The 18,984-nt window shown below is 44.5% G+C and overlaps 7 protein-coding genes across 7 annotated transcripts; 6 read left to right on the top strand and 1 right to left on the bottom strand.

Moving 5' to 3' along the window:
- Positions 1-708: 708 nt before the first annotated feature.
- Positions 709-2,515, top strand: BDV27DRAFT_119380 (uncharacterized protein). Its single transcript, XM_032064854.1, has 5 exons — positions 709-1,151; positions 1,202-1,483; positions 1,538-1,598; positions 1,657-1,922; positions 1,975-2,515. The coding sequence occupies exons 1-5, from the start codon at positions 972-974 to the stop codon at positions 2,401-2,403; spliced, it is 1,218 nt and encodes a 405-aa protein (XP_031933824.1). The 5' UTR covers positions 709-971; the 3' UTR covers positions 2,404-2,515.
- A 1,109-nt stretch (positions 2,516-3,624) lies between these two features.
- Positions 3,625-4,647, top strand: BDV27DRAFT_119378 (YukJ family protein). The gene has a single exon (XM_032064853.1). It carries the CDS (start codon positions 3,773-3,775, stop codon positions 4,457-4,459), a length of 687 nt encoding a protein of 228 aa, XP_031933823.1. The 5' UTR covers positions 3,625-3,772; the 3' UTR covers positions 4,460-4,647.
- Positions 4,648-6,446: 1,799 nt separating this feature from the next.
- On the top strand, positions 6,447-6,871 carry BDV27DRAFT_119376 (uncharacterized protein). The gene has a single exon (XM_032064852.1). The coding sequence runs from the start codon at positions 6,453-6,455 to the stop codon at positions 6,861-6,863; it is 411 nt and encodes a 136-aa protein (XP_031933822.1). The 5' UTR covers positions 6,447-6,452; the 3' UTR covers positions 6,864-6,871.
- Positions 6,872-7,246: 375 nt separating this feature from the next.
- Positions 7,247-7,877, top strand: BDV27DRAFT_140330 (uncharacterized protein; the record flags this gene model as incomplete). The annotated part of the gene is made up of 2 exons (XM_032069636.1): positions 7,247-7,395; positions 7,454-7,877. The coding sequence occupies 2 exons, from the start codon at positions 7,247-7,249 to the stop codon at positions 7,875-7,877; spliced, it is 573 nt and encodes a 190-aa protein (XP_031933821.1).
- Positions 7,878-8,186: 309 nt separating this feature from the next.
- Positions 8,187-8,985, bottom strand: BDV27DRAFT_119375 (uncharacterized protein). Its single transcript, XM_032064851.1, has one exon. The coding sequence runs from the start codon at positions 8,833-8,835 to the stop codon at positions 8,365-8,367; it is 471 nt and encodes a 156-aa protein (XP_031933820.1). The 5' UTR covers positions 8,836-8,985; the 3' UTR covers positions 8,187-8,364.
- A 1,718-nt stretch (positions 8,986-10,703) lies between these two features.
- BDV27DRAFT_140328 (uncharacterized protein) lies at positions 10,704-11,375 on the top strand (the record flags this gene model as incomplete). The annotated part of the gene is made up of 1 exon (XM_032069635.1): positions 10,704-11,375. The coding sequence occupies one exon, from the start codon at positions 10,704-10,706 to the stop codon at positions 11,373-11,375; it is 672 nt and encodes a 223-aa protein (XP_031933819.1).
- A 5,151-nt stretch (positions 11,376-16,526) lies between these two features.
- On the top strand, positions 16,527-18,441 carry BDV27DRAFT_167597 (Alpha/Beta hydrolase protein; the record flags this gene model as incomplete). The annotated part of the gene is made up of 2 exons (XM_032074538.1): positions 16,527-16,661; positions 16,747-18,441. The coding sequence occupies 2 exons, from the start codon at positions 16,527-16,529 to the stop codon at positions 18,439-18,441; spliced, it is 1,830 nt and encodes a 609-aa protein (XP_031933818.1).
- Positions 18,442-18,984: the final 543 nt, after the last annotated feature.

The raw sequence follows: 18,984 nt of genomic DNA, 5'->3' as shown, positions 1-18,984 counted from the left end.
CTAGGAATGTTCTAGGCTCCGAATGCTGTGAGGTTCATGACGTTTCCTGTAACCTTACACATTGAGTTGATCAGATGTCGTCCAAGCAGCTTTAGTTTACTTTTGTGGACTGAGATTTATGAAGCCATGGTAGTGTGGGAGCCGAAGAGGCAAGTCACGTAATCAATTTGTTCTGGCCTCGCCGTCGCTGGCCTTGCCCGCCATTCCTAGAATAGAATGTCATCATAAGATCACACACGCTTTTGGGCCTACTGCGCCATGATGGGGGATGGTTTTGGTTAATGGTAGAATTGTTTTATGTTTGGAGTCGGCAGCCGCTAAGCAAGCAAAGAGCGAATTGGCCCCAAGTCAACCACCCTGTACATCAAGCCAGGTAAGCTATCTTTTTAATTTACCTTACTATTGATGGTAGCCAATCATACCCGCTTCAAAGTCCTTGACTATGTTCCCTTTTCCCTTTTCCAAAATTAAATCACGCCACGCATCCTTACGTAGGTAATCTTCGGATTGAGATACTGCGCCTTGGTGGCACCCGTTGGAGGTCGCTGAGAGGGACAGATCATGCCACACCAGTACAGCGCAATCAGCCCTAATATGCGTTTACTAATGACGTGTCTCTTATGTATAGTATTCAAGTCACTGCCTTGATAAACCAATATTAATGACAGAATTGAATATCTGAGAAGTAACTTAACCAGAAATACTGAAATCTACAGCTACTTATATTAGCACCAGTAATAGCAGAGACTCCTCTTCCCCAAAAGCCCCTGCTACATGGCAATGCTGTAGTATTGGCTTTCTAAAAATCCTTTCCATTTATACAACAGTCTGACTTAGGTTTGGCCATCCATCTAGTGGATATAAGTACTTTCTGATTAATCCAACCTTTTACCTCCCTCCCAGGCTACTCCTAGATCAGTGTGCGAACATCGGACTTTGTCCCCGCGCTTCTAATATTCACCCAAACTTCCATGGAGACTGGAAATGCAGTAGTAGGGTTCGACAGGCAGACCCTAAATGACATAATTAGTCAACTCTTCAAGTGTCTGCACCCAACAGGAATTTTAAAAGTACCCCCAAGAAAAGTGATAGGCACAACAACAACAGTATCTATAAGTATTGATGAGGCTCCTTCAGTGGACTTGGTCAATGTTAGTTACCCTGATATCCATACAATAGCACTGGTACTAAACAGATGTAGAGTACAGTTGTCCCACCTTGCCCAGTCATATTCAAAATTTGGGTTCCTAGCATTACAGTATTACTCTCCTATGACCAGCCACATAAGAACACTACTTCAACACTTCGACAAGGTGCACTAAGTCTCACTGCATCGGCCACACTGAATGCAGACCCACAAGGTTCAACACTAAAGATAGAAACACTTCATGGCATCTTCACTTCCAATACAGATACAGCTGATTCCATTGATTCTATTATAAATAGTTTGGTCCTCCCTGTTCTAATGGACTACATCAATAAGGTTTGTACGATCCCTTGGAGCAAGAGAACAACTTTAAACAATCCCGTCAAACAGGAAAAGCCATGCCATGTTCCGCAATTATCTTCCATCAAGGGACTGAAATTTGACATTCAGCGTGGGTGATCCTTTCTGTCTACATGGTTATAAAGAATATTCTATTAACATTACCAAAGGTATCATAAGCCAGAATGATCAACTTATCGTATGTGCTGCCAGTGGTAGGACACCTCTAAGCTTGGCAATCCGTTTTTGTAATATGCCGGCTGGTGCATTTATTGGAGCAGATGCAGCTCTCCTTACCATGGCTGGAAATCAGGCTATTTCAAAGATCAAAATAGATAAGGAGTTTAACCTCTTAAATGCCTATAATGCTAGGACGCATTTCAACTTTGGACCAATTTCAAACGTTAGCATTATGGATGACAGTTCGAGGAATGTGGTAAGTTTGACCATAAGCCTGCAGTAAACAGTACTCTGATCACTTTTTCTAGTCGGCTCGTTTAGCTATAGAAGCAACAACTAAGGTCACACAACCTTACAGCCAAGAATCGCAGCTAAAAGGCATAGCTGACCTAACGCTCTATGCAACCATCAAAGATGAGCGGCTCTGTATGAGAATACAGAGAATAGATAACCTTACTCTTGAACAGCAAATTACTGGCGTCTCAGACTGGATAAATAACTTAAACAACATGGTTTTGAAAGTTTACAATGGACTTTATAAACAAGTGTCAAATTTTATAGTGGGCATTCTAGGAGATTGGGAATTCGACGTATTTAAGTTGCAATTCCCGGTCCCGACCAGAGACGGCCTCAGCATCCTAATTCAACTAGAGGATGCCCAGATAGCGGTGCTAAACACAACGGGAGAGGCATTGATAATTGCTTCAGGGACGCCGACTGTCTGCATATGTACTTGATGCTTGTATTAAGGCTTAACTAGCAAAATGTATATGACACTGTGAACCATTCCCCCTACAGCGTTCAAACATTGACATCAATAGCAAAGGGGCCGTGGGGGTTGAATCACCAGCCAGTATATTCTTATAATGTTACTAAACCTATCATCTTTAGTCACCTTCTTGGCTACTTTTCATCGACTTAGTCGACTAGGTTTATTTATCAAAAACCCACACCCGACCCGATATCAACTCTAATCCTCTTCTACAACTTTTCTTCTTTTTTTGTTCACCCTGACACTGACTGGTTAATGCAATCGTGATATTATTCCTTGTGTGCCCGGCCTATCGCCGGGTTGTAACCCATATCGATTATGGGTTATGGTTAGGAGGCTAAAACGCTTGACAGGTGGGTTGGGTTCGAGTTTGAACGGGCTCTGCCGAAGTATACGTATTTCGTTGGCTTAGATCATGGTTAGGTTAGCTAGGTCGGGCTATGTCACTCTATAGACAGCTTGAACACCGGGTGTACCAATCCAGCCAGGGAGAATAAAAATAGGCTAAACATTAACTGCACTAGATCAGTCTATTGTCAACATTGATTCTGCTCTCAGCGTTATATTGGGCTAACTTCTTTTACGAAAAATGGAAACGTGGCAGCAGGCCCTATGTGACAGGTCTCCGGAAATCACATTAACCATCAAAAGTTCAATACATCATGGGTAAATCATGGGTGTTGGGGAATGCTCCCACCTTCCCAGCACCTAATCCCATGGTTGTTGGAAACTGGCCCCCTCGTATCTTCGCGGATTGGGATTTGGTATCTACTCGCTTCTTTCACTCACGTTCATACATACTACTTGCCTCCTCCAATAGGAGCACGATACCTTGAAGGTCCTTCGAACCTACTTTTACCCTTGTCTCAGCTGACTATCATTTTCCTAATAACCAAAGCTAGAACCGATTCAAAGCTTGTGTTAATCCGATGCCAAGATAAAATAATGTAAAGCTTAATTGTGCGGCATGGACCTCTTGCTTTGGTTGTTATCCGCAAACGGCTCCCATATGCCCAGTCAGGGCCTAGACCACTAGGTTCTATAGATCATAAGATCTATCCGCACTGATCACTTGTCTGAGTCCCGGCTTGGCAATTTTATATGAAGGGCCTTGTCTAATGGCGTGATATAACTAAGAAGTTTATTTTATGAAACCAGCCAGTAACGGTGGAATATTCTATTGTTCGGATAACCTACGCTGGCTCTGACTAGAAGCATAAGTAGCAACGCCCACAGGGCCAAAGCAAGACAAGTCAGACCTTGTAGACTACAGCCACCATTCTTTTCAAAACGGCGTCCTATCTCGAACTTCGACTGATTTCGATTTAAAGAAGATGCCTGTCCCCCACTACGGCGTCTGGGCTGCTAAACCCACTAGGTATACTGTTGATGGACCGTACGATCCCACTCCACACATCCAGCTCTTCTTTACCGATGACTCCTCCAGTGAGCGGAGGGCTGCAATCAATATCAAGTCTAATGGTGCAGAGTCTCGCCTCGTATTTTGGTCTTCTGACAACTTCACCCATTCCATCAAGGACAGCCTCTCGAACCTGGACCCTGGCTTTTATCTAATCCAGGATTTCCACCATTATCGTTACAGACACCATCGTTCAGAAGACCCTGATATACACGGTATTGACCTTTATCGCATGAACAGCCTTCTGGATTTCAAGTCTGCACTGGTCTTGCCGGACGATATCCCGGGCCGTGACAATGATATCCTGGACAAGATGAGGCCCATTCTTGATAATGCTATCGACAACTCCGCAACTATTTATATTTTTGGTTCGTCATTTGGATCTGGAATCCATAATGTTCATATGAACCAGGGCAGTCTTCCTCGGTTTGATAACGGTGTCTACTCAGATGGAGCTCTGCTGTTCCAGTTCAACGACGGACACTGGGAAGCAGTATTTCTGGCCTTTGCTTCACAGAGGCTCCCGACTGACGATAGAGGACTGGCAGGGCCGCGCAGCAAGACCGTACTGAAAATGCTTCAGCAGGGTAGCCGACTATAGTTGATATCTTAGGGCTCTTGGTAAGAAGTATTGGATTAGTTAATCTCTTTCCTGTGAACGTCGCTAAATTGCTGTAACTCATTTTCTCATGTCATGCTCCGACGGAGCCGTGGAGAAGGCCGCGCTTGCGTCTCCTTGGCACTCAAGTAGTTGTATTAGTTTAAAACAGGAATATTGCCTTGACTGCGTTTGATGGGCTTTGGAGCACTTCTCCTGAACTATTGGAGTATTACAAGGGCACTTTCGTAGCTAATCCGAAGATCACTAGTGAGATAATCCCGATGCTTCACATTGGTGTGGTATTACTGCCACGCACTTTGAGGAGTCGCTCCAGCGTGTTAATAATACGCACCTTCGCCCTAAGAATGGCCAGTGGCAATCAAGGGCTCAAGAAACGATCAAAGTTTATAAGCTAGCTAGTACAGTCGGCTGGCTGGCTGGTTGAACTCATTTACCCACCCTTACAAAAAGCAATGTACAGGCTACCGCAACTACGTATATTCTTATATGTACATGTCTCGTGTACCCTTCTTAAACGAGCTTGGAGAACCTCGCCATTCTTCATATCTTGCCCTCATGTGGTACGCCTTTAGAACAGCATATATGCTTCCATGAAGCTCAGCACGGCTTCCACCGTTGTGGCAGAAGAAGCATAATAGAGTTTACCTCTTCTTTTTTCCCCGGGCCCTCCCAACAGGATTGACAAACTACTCACTGCTTCGTCATCTTTCTCCCGAAGCTCTCACTGCGGGCCCCTGGACGAAGGACAATCTGCCAGAACATGTGTGATACTAGAATCCATCGATGACATCCGCCATGCCAGTTTTGATCGGCCCGGTTTGTACAACCTTCGGGGGCTTTCGGATAATTTGTTTCTCGGCCTCGATTCGGGGTCGGAATTCTGGAAAGAGTCGTTTGCCTACCCGAAAACTGGTCACCAGAACTCTCTACGGTTTTCCAGGAGACCCACCCCTACAAAGTACTCTGCTTGCCATCTCCAACCGCAGAGAGATAATTACCTGAAGAAACGCTGCAAGCTGGGCGATTTAGAAGTGGCACACTGACGATCAAGTGGGTGAAGCTGTTATCGCAGGAGATCGTCGTCCGTAACCCCACTTCCTATCCCATTCGTCAAACTACATTCACCATCCGTAATTCCGAGCCTCAATTCACGTAAAGCCCATGAGAGAAAGTGGAGAACGAGAAACGGTCTGGCTACTCCACGTATTGCCGGAAGTCCGAGGTCAAGTTCTAAAATCAGATTGTTTGGTATCATCCCCACCATTCACGGTTCCTAGCCTCTTTCTTGCTACTCTCAGCTCAGTCTTAATGTTGGCAAAGTATCCTTTTGGCCCCGGGCTGCTGCACTTCTATTCACAAAGAACCCAACATCACTGTTGCGGGGGTAGCTTGCCAACCTCCTGGTCTCGTCATGATGCAACCTTTGGATCTCCAATTGCCTGATGGCAACAACCTGGCTGGCCGTGTATAAGCACCTCAGCAGACATCTAATGTCGGAAGATACTTGCCCTTGTTGGTCTGCGTGCACGGAGGCAGCTATGATGCAGAGTACTTTGATATTGACTTACAGCACTCTGTTGCGCGTGTCTCACAAGCTTTAGAAGTCCCCATGATTTCAATCAGTAGGCCCAGCTACGGTGGAAGTACCTCTCTGGCAGCCATTGCTGATGGCAGATCCACTGGGGAACAACAGGGGCTGTATCTAAACACGACAATCTTGCCAGCAATCTGGAAGAAATTCGGCTCACTGAGTGGTGCCACGAGTGTTGTTCTACTTGCGCACTTAATCGGGGATATGGTGGCCACCGTCGCAGCTGGCTGTCACATTGGGACGGAGGGGTATCCTCTAGCAGGGCTGATCACTTCGGGCATCGGTGTCGAACATGTGGTACAATCCAGACAACAAATGATCCAATTACTCTGTAGCCAAACGGATCCCATTCTCTTTGACACCAAGGCGAAGGATGTTGTGATGCTCCAGCTCCCTCACAAAGCCCTAGTGGATCCAGCCGTGTGCCTTCACACCGAGCGCTTAAACAAGCCAGTGCCTTCGGCTGAACTTCACGACATCAATCTCATCTGGCTAGAGCAATGTAGTAAGTACTCTACAGCGATACGGATTCCTTTGATGTACGGACTAGGAGACTTTCATGGACTTTGGGTGTCTACCAGGGATGCTGTGGAACGATACAATTCAGCCTTCCCAGGTAGCCCACGCGTTGAATGTGGGATAGTTCCTATGGCCACCCCTTGTATTGAAATGAGCTTCCAGGGTACGAATTGGTTGTACAGGTGTTTTGGATTCCCCTGCGAGTGTGCAGTTTCCCAAGGTCTCTTGTCGGAAAGCCGAGATGCGGTACCTTCCACGCTGGTCGGACGATGATAGTCAAAGTTGAGCGAATTTCCTAATCGCAGCATGAAGTTAAACCAACTTGCATTATTTCCAATTATTTGCCGTAGAGGCAGTCAGCTATGGCGTCGATTTCTTCTCCGCCCAGGGGCCGAGTTACCATGAGTATCAAGATGCCATGAACCGACTGTTTTGGGTCGGACATTTAACACCCACTCCGCCGCTTATGCCAGACGGATTTAGACGTCAACATCCGTAAAGCCGAGGAATGATCCAATTTAGCTGCCAGATTTATAAAGTGACTTCTGTTCCGTTCTCTTCATTCGGTTGTGAGTTGAGGTTCTATTTTCTTCGTCAACGCCTACTCAAGTTTTGCCGTATAGCACATCAAGCCGCTCTAGAGCAAAGACGAGGTAATGACTTGGGCAACCACGGAGGTTTCAGATGAACTTTCCATCAAATACCTGCTCTTTAAAGAGCGATATAATCGAGATACCAACCAATGGCAAAAGCTTCGCAACAGCTACCATCCGAATCCCTCGAAAACACATATCGAGATTACCTGGTAAGCATAGCTCAACTCCGATCCCCTTCTCTGATTCTTGTTTCGACGTCTTCCGCAGGTTCCAAGGAGATGTTGATGGGTTTGTGAATGGCTCGCAATCCATGACTTCACGTGGAACGGGTACAGTTCACACAATTTGTCCCATTGAAGTCCACCTGATGGGAGACAAAGCTGTCACTGGATCAACGGGGTCTATCTCGATTCCCTTTTCCTATGAAGGACAACAGTATGACTGCAATTCATTTACACGCTTCATCTCTCGCCTGCAGAAAGTAGACGGTAAATGGAATCTGTTAATGTTGGAGGCCATATATGATCGCGATAGTATTGCTTCGGTACTACCCTCTGCGCAGGTTGACTGCCGGATACCCCTTGGCTCGAGGGAAAGCTATAAGTGCAGTGCGTGGCTTCTGGGTCAGAAGGGGTTCAACATCAAGCAGGATTTGCCTGCTGTGGACGTCCTCCTTCTTGTGATAATTTGATGGATAGAAGTTTCCGTTGATGGAACGAGTTAACAGAAGGTTTTTTCTTATCTTTTTCTTTTTCTTTTTTTTGCTTCTTTTTCGACAGGATTCCTGGGATCAATTTGGAAGCTTAGCCTGGAAAAGGTTATAATCTAGGCCCTATCCCATCAAACCAAGAACAACGAACTATTAAAATTATAGTAACCTCTAGACGCTGGCTCATCGATTTCGTGATACTTGTGAAACCACGAGAGCATAGAGATATTAGAGGCGAATAAGTTAATTTTATTTTAATGTGGATCTACCGTGTAATTTTCCCAGCAATAGGCAAGGTCCTTACGTAGTGGAGAAAATCTGGATGTTAACCTCCATACCCGAGTGACAATGTTGGCATTTATGCCATGTATTCACCTTATCAAACACATTATATTCAACACTCTGTACTAGATCCTCAGCGATATAATTCTGATTCTGATTCAGTAATCCAAGAATATGACATATCTCTTTACTTCTTGAAGTAGAGACACATGCTATCCACAACGGCATCAGCACCATGGCGGTCATCTCTGCCTGTAGCCCCAGCCCATTCACCGTTACCAAGGTGTGGCACTTGCGTTACTTTGCCCTCTCTTCCCCCAACATGCCAGTTGCGGTTTTTGTTTGTGTGGAACTCGAACCCGTTGAAAAAGCCGTCGTTGTCTCCCGCAAAGACGGTCATGTGATTTATTTTTTCACCATCCTGAAATTCGAAAGAAGTGGGGCGATAATTGGTGTGAGGATCTCTGCCCCCAATACGCCCGCTTTCGTGGCCATTGTCAAAACGAAATCTGAGTGCACCGAGGACAGGGTAACCCTGCCAGTCCGCCTCCCAGGCGTCAATATGCTTTATTTTATGTTCGTGGTCTCTCAGGTCATAGGCACTGCCCCCAAGGCCACCATATGGTCCGTCCTTCTCCAAGGCTAGGATATGAGCCATGGTGTCTTATGGAAATTTTTTAGGGGGTATAAAAGGATTGGTCTTTGCTGTATGGTATGACCTTGATTATCAAATATTAGAATCATGAAAGATGGGAGATCAAGCGATGGGATACATTAGCATGTTGCGCCTTTATATAGGTTTCGATGGGGTAAGACTTGGCCGGAATGTATCGGAAGTATACAGTAACATGATTCTGTGTAAAAGAAGCAGAAAACCTCCCAATAGCTTATGCTGCTCTTTTCTTCATCAGAACTGTCTGTCGCATCATATGACCAGATTAAATTCATGGATATATCATGAAGACGTATGTTTAGAGCGCTGGAACCCTATCTATGCCAATAGGAAAAAGGGAAGCATCTGATTCAAAGGTCATGATTGCCTATATTACGTCTCTACCGTTCTTTTATGGGCTAGACAAAGAGACAAGTCCTTTCTATAACCTGAGAATGAGCTTATATCCATAAATTGGTGTAACACGCCCATAAACATGCAATACAAGACGCCGCTTTCGTTTATGCAGAATTATCTGTTACTATTTCCGGAGATTCCAAAAAGAACTATCATGGTACCCTATGTCATACTCCGGAGTAAACTATCCGCAGAGTACCATGGACCCGTGAACCAAGGATATAGCGCTTTCGGAAATGCTTCTGCACAGTGCTATATGCCACGCTTTGAACACGCTTTATATGGGTAAGGTTAGATCTACTTGTGAAATCCTTATCGAAAACATATTATTGTAGTCTTGTAATAGATGTGTCTGTAACTGAAAATAGTAACACCCTAGTCCTCGTAATTCGCCACAACCGTTAGAAATCAAGCGATTCCGTTGCACGCGAAAGCTCAAGGATAAACTTTAACTAGGCTAGACCAATCCCAAGATGGTATGACTTACCCGTTCTGATTGCCAGTTGCTTCATACGATATCAACCCAAGCACGGATACCTACCAACATACTGATGACCAGCACATATCATTTATATGCGAGAGGTTTACCACTGGTAGTGGCGTGATAACACAATGCATGCAGGGCTCTTTTGTCTACGAATGGTACCCGTAGAGAACGTATTACACAGGCGAGTGAATCAGCCCACTCATCTTGGACGTGACCAAAAACCTCACTTAATTCGAACACCAATTATGCCACCGAACATACGCCAGAATTGAGGATCTGAGCGATCATGGTCCGTGACGTATTAAGGGATTGCTGCTGTCGTTCTAATCTGGGGATTATTTAGCTCAATCGGTGCGGCTGTCAGGTCTGCTATCGTTGCCCCGGGGGGGCTGGATAGGAGACTCGCTGAGGCATCTAAAGAGGTGTTTTGATCTCTGCGGGAAGGCTATGGGTTTAAGCCTTGGGGTAGCCATCTAGCTTGTTCCAGAGCCTCTAGAACTCATGCAGTTGGCTCATATAACACAAAGCCAACCCATTATATCACAGAGGCAAACAAGTATTGTCTCTATTGTCATAGTAAAACTGCAAAAGCTCGGTGGATGACGCACCTTTAGCTTAGCCGGGTGGAAGATATCAATTATGGTATGCAATACACCTAAAGCGGTAGACACTGCAAAATGATGATAGGCTAGCTTGGATCCTGCATATTCACCCACCCTCCTTGACTCGATGATTTGAGGAAGCTGGACAAGCAAATATCCCAGACTTAAGACCCTGTGTACATATATTCTCTGTTTAGACTGGCTTGAATAAATTATCGATGTCTATTAACCCTTTCTTCTAGCAAGCAGCCACCCCTTGAGCTAAGGAACAAGACAAATAGTATCGATAGACCACTTCGCCTTCCATTTCTTAAGGTAAACCGCTCGAGTCTTTGCTGGTTAGCTTAGTATCTCTGACACTAGATAAGATGGCAGGGTCAAGGTACCAACGTTCTATGACTAATGGTGATAATCTGGTTAAATCCCAGAAATCTACTATATATTTTCATGCGGGACGCGAAGCCCTATATAAGATTATCGATATCCGCCTCCTTGACTATGAATGGATGCTTAAGTGGTCCTACGAAAACACCAGCGACAACACTTTCACCCAGACAAATACAATGACTACAACCCTGAGAACCAGAACTGGACAGGAGAATCTTGAAAGGTTCGGGGTGAGCGCAGGGTTCTCGAATATGGGCATTACAGCTACGACAGAAGCTGGTGTAGAGCAGAAGAAATTCATCGAGGAGGAGACAACTGCAACAACTCAAAGCAAACAGACATATACCGTAAACCCTCATTCATCTATCTATATATATCAAAAGGTGTATAATTTCGAAGCGGATGTCTGGTTCAAACTGGACGCCTATAACGATTACTGGACAGTCGGCAACTATGAAAGGGACGGGGTTGCAAACACTTTACTTGATATTGAGATTCATGCCAATGAATTTCAACAAACAGGCCAGGTATGGACGGGAATATCTCACTTAAGACCAGTGACAGTGCAAAGTAAGGATGAGAAGACGAACATCAAGCGTTTTGAAAATTGCACCGGTCGTGCCCAGGACTATCTTCACACATTAGGATACTGACGCAGTACAAGTCCTAGCCCTGTGTAGAAGAATCTCTCGTAAAGGTTTCAACAACTATATCAAGTTTGAAATTGGTGTCTTTTTCTGTTTATATTCTTCATCATATTGGTTTATTTTGCTCTACTAGTTTCAACAACTTGAGTTTATAACATACAATATAGAAAACTACCAATCCATATTACCTTTCGAGTTGTATCCACCCCACTCTCTGAAGTCATGTAGCAAGGGTAGCCTAAGGTCCAAGCAAATCATTACCCTGTCGCGAGCGCCGCGCTGGGTGCTCGACTGAGTGTATTCAGATCCTATACCCTAGTACCTGGGGGAGCCAACTGTACGTACACACCAGTTCTTTATCCGCTAATTGGCTCCATTTTAGTATTCCCATATATACCTGTCATGCTGTACATATACTAATGTATCAACTCCCGCTCTTTTTTTTTTTTACTAAAGTATAGTTACTAATCTCTTTTTACCACTTTAATTATTAATTTTACATTTTACTTCTTTATCTTACTATTATATTATTTAATTGTGAAGGCTGTTGCCTCACGCAATATATACACCACTGTGCTGATAGCCTAACAGATTACCTACTATATTATATAGATTCTAGCGATATAGAGAATTTAGATTTTAAACCATTTATCCTATTATAATTTATATATATATTTTCTTAGTATTTTAAATATAATAGATCTTGCTCGCATAGCTGCTTTATAGTCTATTAGTTTACTATACGCTAAAGCCATATTGCTAGCCTAATTGTATATACTGTTGGTAGAGCCTTCCGTCTGGCCCTAGGGCCCGGAGACATGGGTTCCCCCGGGGCGGATAAGCGGGCCCACAATGTTTAGAAAGCTAGTAGGAGCGAGCTTAGATAGCGAGCTAGAAATCAAACATATACTGATGAGAGCTCTCCTCCCGTCCACTAAGATATACTTAAGGAGCCCTTATATCTATTTGATTTGGGGTGCTCCGGGATCTATTTATATGCAAGTAGGATAGTGGTCAATGTCGGACAAAACATAGATTGTAGTATACTGCTCACTGTTTAGTATTACAAGAGAGAGTGTAAATAATTTGGCGAAGCTTGAATTACTATGTTTAATAAGGTACAAAAGGTTTCCAAAGTCGGAGAATAGGTCTTCTCGTGTAAAGTCTGATGTTCAAGATTCAAGTAGTACTATGTTGTCTCTATTGTTATAGTACAAATGAAGAGAGCTCCGTGAACATGGGGGAGGGAATACTGGATAACGAATGGCTTACTACCATAATGACGTACCATTTAGCTTAGCCGGGTGGAAGAACTCAATTATGGTACGCAATACACCTAAAGCGATAGGCGCTGTAAAATGATGATCGGCTGGCCTAAATTCTGCATATTTATCTACGCATCTTGAGATAATATTCTGAGGAAGGTGGACTAGCAAGCATCTCGGACTAAGACACTTCACATATATACCCCCGGTCCAGAGTGGCTTCAATGAATTATTGATGTGTATTAAATAAGGTCCTGTTCCTAGTTTTTGGACCCGAACCCGACCCGATATCAACTCTAGGCCCTATCCCGTGGCTGTGGATTATGTTGGCAGTATTCTAGAGAGCTAGCCAAGCCCCCTACATACCTCTTGCTAGCTAGGATTCCGGCTAGAAGATATGCTAATGCGTTGACGGGTTCCCTAGAATAATAAAAACATAGCGAAAGAGGCGATTTTATCTTATCTCTTCGAGCGGAAGATCAGGCGTAGGGATAAGGGAAATCGGGCGATTTATGCGATTGAATGAGGCAGAGGATCAGGCATAGGGATGAGGGAAATCGGGCGATTTTTTCTAATAATATATAAGTAGAAATACTGAAGAGAAATGTCAGTGTAATACAGATATACTGTATATATAAAGTGAATCTGAAGAAAATTCTTGTTAACCTACCGCCTTTTTACTAAGCTTAATTTAAGGGCCGTAATATATAAAGGTTAGGGGCTACAATATCTAGACTTAGGGGCCAGAGTACGTAGATTTTAGGGGCCGTAGTGCCTAGATTCGGAGGCCACACAGTATTTAATATTAACTGTAGGTCTACGTCTAGCAATACAACCCATTATACATATAATATCGAGCTATTTCCCAGTAATTTTTATTTGAAAAAGCCAGGCTTTGTAGAGAAATGTATAAAATACATACATTTCTCAGTATTTGTACTAGTTTCTTTGGTATAAGTACAGAAATACTAAATACTCAGGGTTATCATGGGAATTCTGCGGGCAGAAATCGATAAGAATCCGTTGTTGCGGAGTGGCCGCTATAGGCCTCCGTAGACATTAAGTTTCAGCAGTAACCTTAAATTGACTTTGTCGGGTTACTCAAAATCATCATAGATATCTTCTGGCACCATTAATGCCGTCTTGCATTGTGGTGATTTGTACAGTACCAATCAATCCTGTGTTATAATTGCTCCAGCTACGGCATTCCATTTCTATTAAGAACGTATCCAAAGGTGGAGGGCCCACATGAGATGCCATTGCTCAGGATGTATACGTTAGTAGTAACAAGTTACTATGTCAAGGACATGCCTAGCCCATCATCAGAGGATTCCCAGAAGTGGTAAAATATAACCTCAGCGGGATATAAGTGGGTTGAGAACATGTCCTTTTGCCCTTCCATCTGTCGATAAGTCGATACAGGGAAGACCGACGCGTCGTAGTCTACTACCAAATGCAGCCATGAGACTATGGAACCCCGAGGAGTTCTTTTCCACGGCCCACTCATTCCTCTCAGATTGGAAAGTTTAGCGGAGGACTTAGTACCCTCCAATGTTTTGATGCACGTTCTGGTACGGCACAAAAGAGAAAGCCATGGTATAAAAAAAGCGCACAACGGAATGTTGACAATATCGGAAAAGCTAATCATCATGATGAATTGACCCGTACGAGCAATGGGAATGATAAGTCCACGTGGATATTCTCGGGTATTCGCGGGCCTACAGAGCGTCATCACTCATGGGACCCACTGAACCTGAGCGTAACCGTCCTAAAGCATGCAGCTGGCAACATGGTGGATGGAACTTGACACCCCACAATAATCTCCGTTATCGCGACACATTGAGCTTCTCATTTTCTAATATTATCTCCCTACGATGTACACGACGTCAACACAGAACGATTAATTTCTGTCTGCTGCCTTTAAAGTTGAGTTGTACTACCAGATGATGTATGCAAATAGCATTCTGCGCCTAAACAATTCATGGTAGTTGCGACAGCCGTATTGGCTCGAAACTGTAGTCGTGAGAGCAGAGTACTGTTGCAAAGGTTAGCGATACGGCTCACCCATGTTTGCATGGCACTGAGAACATGGTTGGCACTTTGCAGCGTATGTAGTCAGCCTTCTGTAGTGGTCCATGGCATATGGAGCGATGAATGGGCGACCAATGTGAAGCATCATATTGGAGATTGGGATCTGAACCCTCCAAATCCGAAGCGTCGACGGAGCTCGTTTAGTAGCCTTTCATGAGATACATGACCTTTTACAATGTTCGTCCATGTCGACGCGATGTTTGCCAGAAGACGCCCAACCCCGTAGTATAACTATTCCCTGTTTCGGTAGCCACAGGCGCACAAGGTTTGGCTAGTTCTTGGCTTTAAAATGGAGAGTTGCAATGAGTAATTTTAGAAACCCCTTTTGAAACAATGATTGCATTTATGTTGCATGGTCATGTCAAACCAATTTCTAACCCCCAAGGCATGGGGTCCGCGCGTCAACAATATCGTGTAGTTGAACAGGCCACCCGTGACGTCTCAAAGTTGGGGGGTACAGTCCTGTTCATTGATGGCTGGTACTCGCACCACCTGAGCAGTGGTGAGTGCACTGCGGCACAAACTTCAATGCACAACTGGTGGGATCAACCTGCACAGTGGACCAGCCAATGAAAGGGAGCCGCTATATTTCGAGGCTATAGTTTCAGAACGGTACAGGTTCCTTTAGATATATGGCATTGGTTCCGATAAGAGAGGTGTGGCAGACACGGGCGATATCCCCATCAGAGAGGAATATACGTGACTCTAACATAATTCAACTTTCAAGATAATTCTATATATTACCAAGAATTGTAGCTGATGCAAATAGAAGACAAAAAACAAAAGGCTGGTAATGACAATAAAGAACACACTAAGAAGAGAGTAGGTGTATGTATATTCGTATTTTGGGAGGCTTATCGGCTTCTAGGGTTAGGCTGAAACACCTCGCCCACCAAAGGTAGTAAATAAGGCGAAGCTTCGATCGGACTTGAATACATACCTAACACTGGACATGTTTTACGTTTAACCATTCCTCTGCTTCTTCTTCCGGGACAGAGGCTTTCATGAGCAATTTAATCCTTCTCTCTCTACAAGGCCTGAAGAATGCAATGCTCTGAAGTAATAGATTTCACCTAGAGAGATGCTAACATGGGTGTTGCTTTCTATGACGGAGAGAGTGCAGATTTATTCATAGTCTAGGCGATAAGATCGGAAGAATTGTTACTTTCTTTCTCTCCAACCCTTGCTACCAATTGCATAATTCGCGAATCAAACTCCCCGTACTGCTGACAGGATTTAATTTGTAGTATTGTATGGACATATATCTAGTTATCACCTCACTAGTAAGTAAATCAGGTATCTGTCTCTGTAGAATAGTATAACTGTCAATATGCTCACAAGATGAATGAATCATATTATGTAGCAGACCTAGGTTATAAACCACCTGATGCAACACATTATTGCAGAACCCACTTAATAGTATCTAGTGGGAACTTCCGCATGCGTCCACGATATATCTTGTGTTGGTACCGAAGGACCCGCAGGGCGGAATGTCAAGCTTGTGTAACGGCCAATCTTGACGGGTATCCCAGAAGCCCCCAGTAACCTGCGTTGCATAGTCCGATGGTGTGTCCCGACCCTCCCGGTCTAGAAATGGTATCATAGCCAGGCCGACGTACCATGGCCAGTGGAGGTAAAGCAGGTTGGAAAGCTATATCTTCGCCTTCATACACATATCTTCTACATAGCCAACTTATGATTCGCGTATCGCAGAGTACCGGATTGACCTCACCAGATCTTATATAACGATAGTTCTTCTCATATAGCCTAGGGTGTTGCTGGAACCCTTGTATACTGAGCCATGCGTCTACTCTCGCTCCTCGCACTTACATTATCCTCTTTTCTGGCCAGAGCACACTATGCGCCCGAGGCCGAGGATGTCTTAGCACTATCTACTGATCAGGATGGTGCCCACATTGACGCCAAAGAGGTTCCTGTATGCACGGTCCACGATCCAAGTACTGATATACCTAATTTCAATGCATGACTGAATGGCTAATCTCGCTGCACCAACTATGTAGGATGGTACCTGCGGCAGCGCTAAGTCGTACGCCGGCTATGCTAGATTCCCGCCAAATTCAATGAAGGGGGTTAAACATGACTATCCCATCAACACATTCTTCTGGTATTTCAAGGCGAAAGAGAATGCGGAAATTGCCCCCCTGGTTATCTGGATGAATGGTGGACCTGGAGCCTCGTCTATGTTCGGACTCTTTACAGAAAATGGACCCTGTCATGTCAACCGGAATCTTACCACGAGAGACAACCCCTGGGCTTGGAACAAAGAGTACAATGTTTTGTATCTTGATCAGCCAGTCCAGACCGGATTTAGCTATGATATCCAGACGCTTGGGGTATTAAATTTGACAACAGGAAACATCATTCCTAATTATTCCGGGCCGCTTGGACATACACTGATTCCCGGAAATTTTAGCAGCCAGAACGTTAACTCGACGGCCAACACTACGGAGAACGCCGCACGGCATTTCTGGAATTTCCTCCAGCTCTGGACAGACGAATTTAAGCATCATACCACCTCAGACAAGTCTATCAGTATCTGGACAGAGTCTTATGGTGGGCGTTATGGGCCAAGCTTCGCGGCATATATACAGCAGCAGAACAGCCGCATAATTGACAAGTCACTTGCGGCGACACCGATAAATCTGACTACACTGGGTATAATCAATGGCTGTATTGATCTCCTGACACAGGAGACATCCAACCCAGAGTTTGCGTATGACAGGAATCCATATGGTATCGAGGGCATAACTCGTCAGAACTTCAGTGATGCCCTGATTAGCTATTCCCAGAATGGCGGTTGTCTGGATAAGATTCATGAATGTCATCACCTTGCCGATGCCTTTGACCCAAACATGTACGGGAATAGAACACAAGTCAACCAAGCATGTGAAAGTGCTAGCGACTTTTGCCAAAACGAAGTTGAGGGACCTTATAATTTCCGAAAGAAATGGGCGTTTTACGACATTACCCACTGCTATTTGGACCCTTTCCCAGAGAACTTCTTTGTGGAGTACTTGGCAACTAAGAAAGTGCGAGATGCATTGGGCGTTCCAGTCAACTATACTGATATATCAAATACCGTGGGATTGGCATTCAACCTAACGGGGGATTACGCTCGAAGAGACACAAAGGGGTATCTTGAAGACATTGCAGGTCTCCTGGGTTCTGGTATTCAGGTATCCTTGATACATGGCGATCGCGACTTTGCCTGCAACTGGATTGGTGGGGAGCGCGTCAGCCTGGCGGTGGACTATAAGCAATCTGGGAAGTTTAGGCAGGCTGGGTATGCAGATATTACCACCGGGTCGTCATCGGTTGGCCAGGTTCGTCAACATGGGTTGTTCTCATTTGCTCGTGTCTATCAGTCGGGACACATGGTCCCTGCCTACCGTCCTCAGGACGCCTACAAGATCTTTATCAGAGCTATGCAGAAGAAGGATATTGCCACAGGGAGAATCCCTGTCACGAGAGACTACTCTACGGAGGGTCCCTGGAACTCCACCACTACCTTGAAACCAGAGCCAATGCCATCGCCAACATGCTACTTGCGCGGTTTACCATCGACGTGCGCAGACAATCAAATCGAGGCGGTGAAGAAAGGAGAAGCTATTACCCAAGATGGAATTATCATAAAGCCCGAGTTCCCAAAGGATGTCTGCCCGACACTGCCTGCACGTCATTCAGCGCTGAACTAGAACTAAGGCCGTAAGGTAAAATCGATCGGCTGCGATCTGAAGAAGACAACCGGCAAGGAGCAGAACAAATTTCCCCTCTATGTAGTTGGCTTAGAATTGGATTGTTAAGCTTGATGTAACTGGGTTCCGCCAAGGAATATGTCATTTGTTCTTCCCAATAATATGCAACCAAGAGTATACAATCAATCCAAAAGCTCGTTAAGGTGATAGGAAGGGGTAACCCTACTACCCAGAGCCTTATCCTTTCCAGGATAGCCAAATTATTTGTGTTTCACCCAGCGGGTGCAAAGTAGAAAAGAAAAGCGAAATATATGTCCCAGTGTCACCATTCTACTATTTACTGTGAGTGAACAATATTCATCGGGACAGTAGCTGGGAGTAGCTTATCTCGTCTCTTGATAATCCAAAGAATATGTCCTCGGCTTACAAAGAAAACACAAGTGTCAATAGACACGAAGGACTCAAAAAGTAAACGTATTGTTGGCTTTGTAGAAGTAATATGATGTATGCATTTAGAATTCTACAGCTTTTAAACATTCGAAA

Source organism: Aspergillus caelatus (genome assembly GCF_009193585.1).
Source record: "Aspergillus caelatus strain CBS 763.97 unplaced genomic scaffold BDV27scaffold_2, whole genome shotgun sequence".
NCBI lineage: Eukaryota > Fungi > Ascomycota > Eurotiomycetes > Eurotiales > Aspergillaceae > Aspergillus > Aspergillus caelatus.
The sequence above is the reverse complement of the archived record's forward strand: the minus strand, read 5'-3'. Positions and strand labels throughout refer to the sequence as shown.

What these genes read in the sequence shown, in the direction of transcription:
- BDV27DRAFT_119380 (XM_032064854.1), top strand. Translation starts at nt 972, where the DNA reads ATGGAGACTGGAAATGCAGTAGTAGGGTTCGACAGGCAGACCCTAAAT. An exon ending in CTTCAGTGGACTTGGTCAAT is followed by an intron (nt 1,152 to 1,201) that starts GTTAGTTACCCT and finishes AAACAGATGTAG; the next exon opens with AGTACAGTTGTCCCACCTTG. An exon ending in ATGACAGTTCGAGGAATGTG is followed by an intron (nt 1,923 to 1,974) that starts GTAAGTTTGACC and finishes CACTTTTTCTAG; the next exon opens with TCGGCTCGTTTAGCTATAGA.
- BDV27DRAFT_119378 (XM_032064853.1), top strand. Translation starts at nt 3,773, where the DNA reads ATGCCTGTCCCCCACTACGGCGTCTGGGCTGCTAAACCCACTAGGTAT.
- BDV27DRAFT_119376 (XM_032064852.1), top strand. Translation starts at nt 6,453, where the DNA reads ATGCTCCAGCTCCCTCACAAAGCCCTAGTGGATCCAGCCGTGTGCCTT.
- BDV27DRAFT_119375 (XM_032064851.1), bottom strand. Translation starts at nt 8,835, where the DNA reads ATGGCTCATATCCTAGCCTTGGAGAAGGACGGACCATATGGTGGCCTT.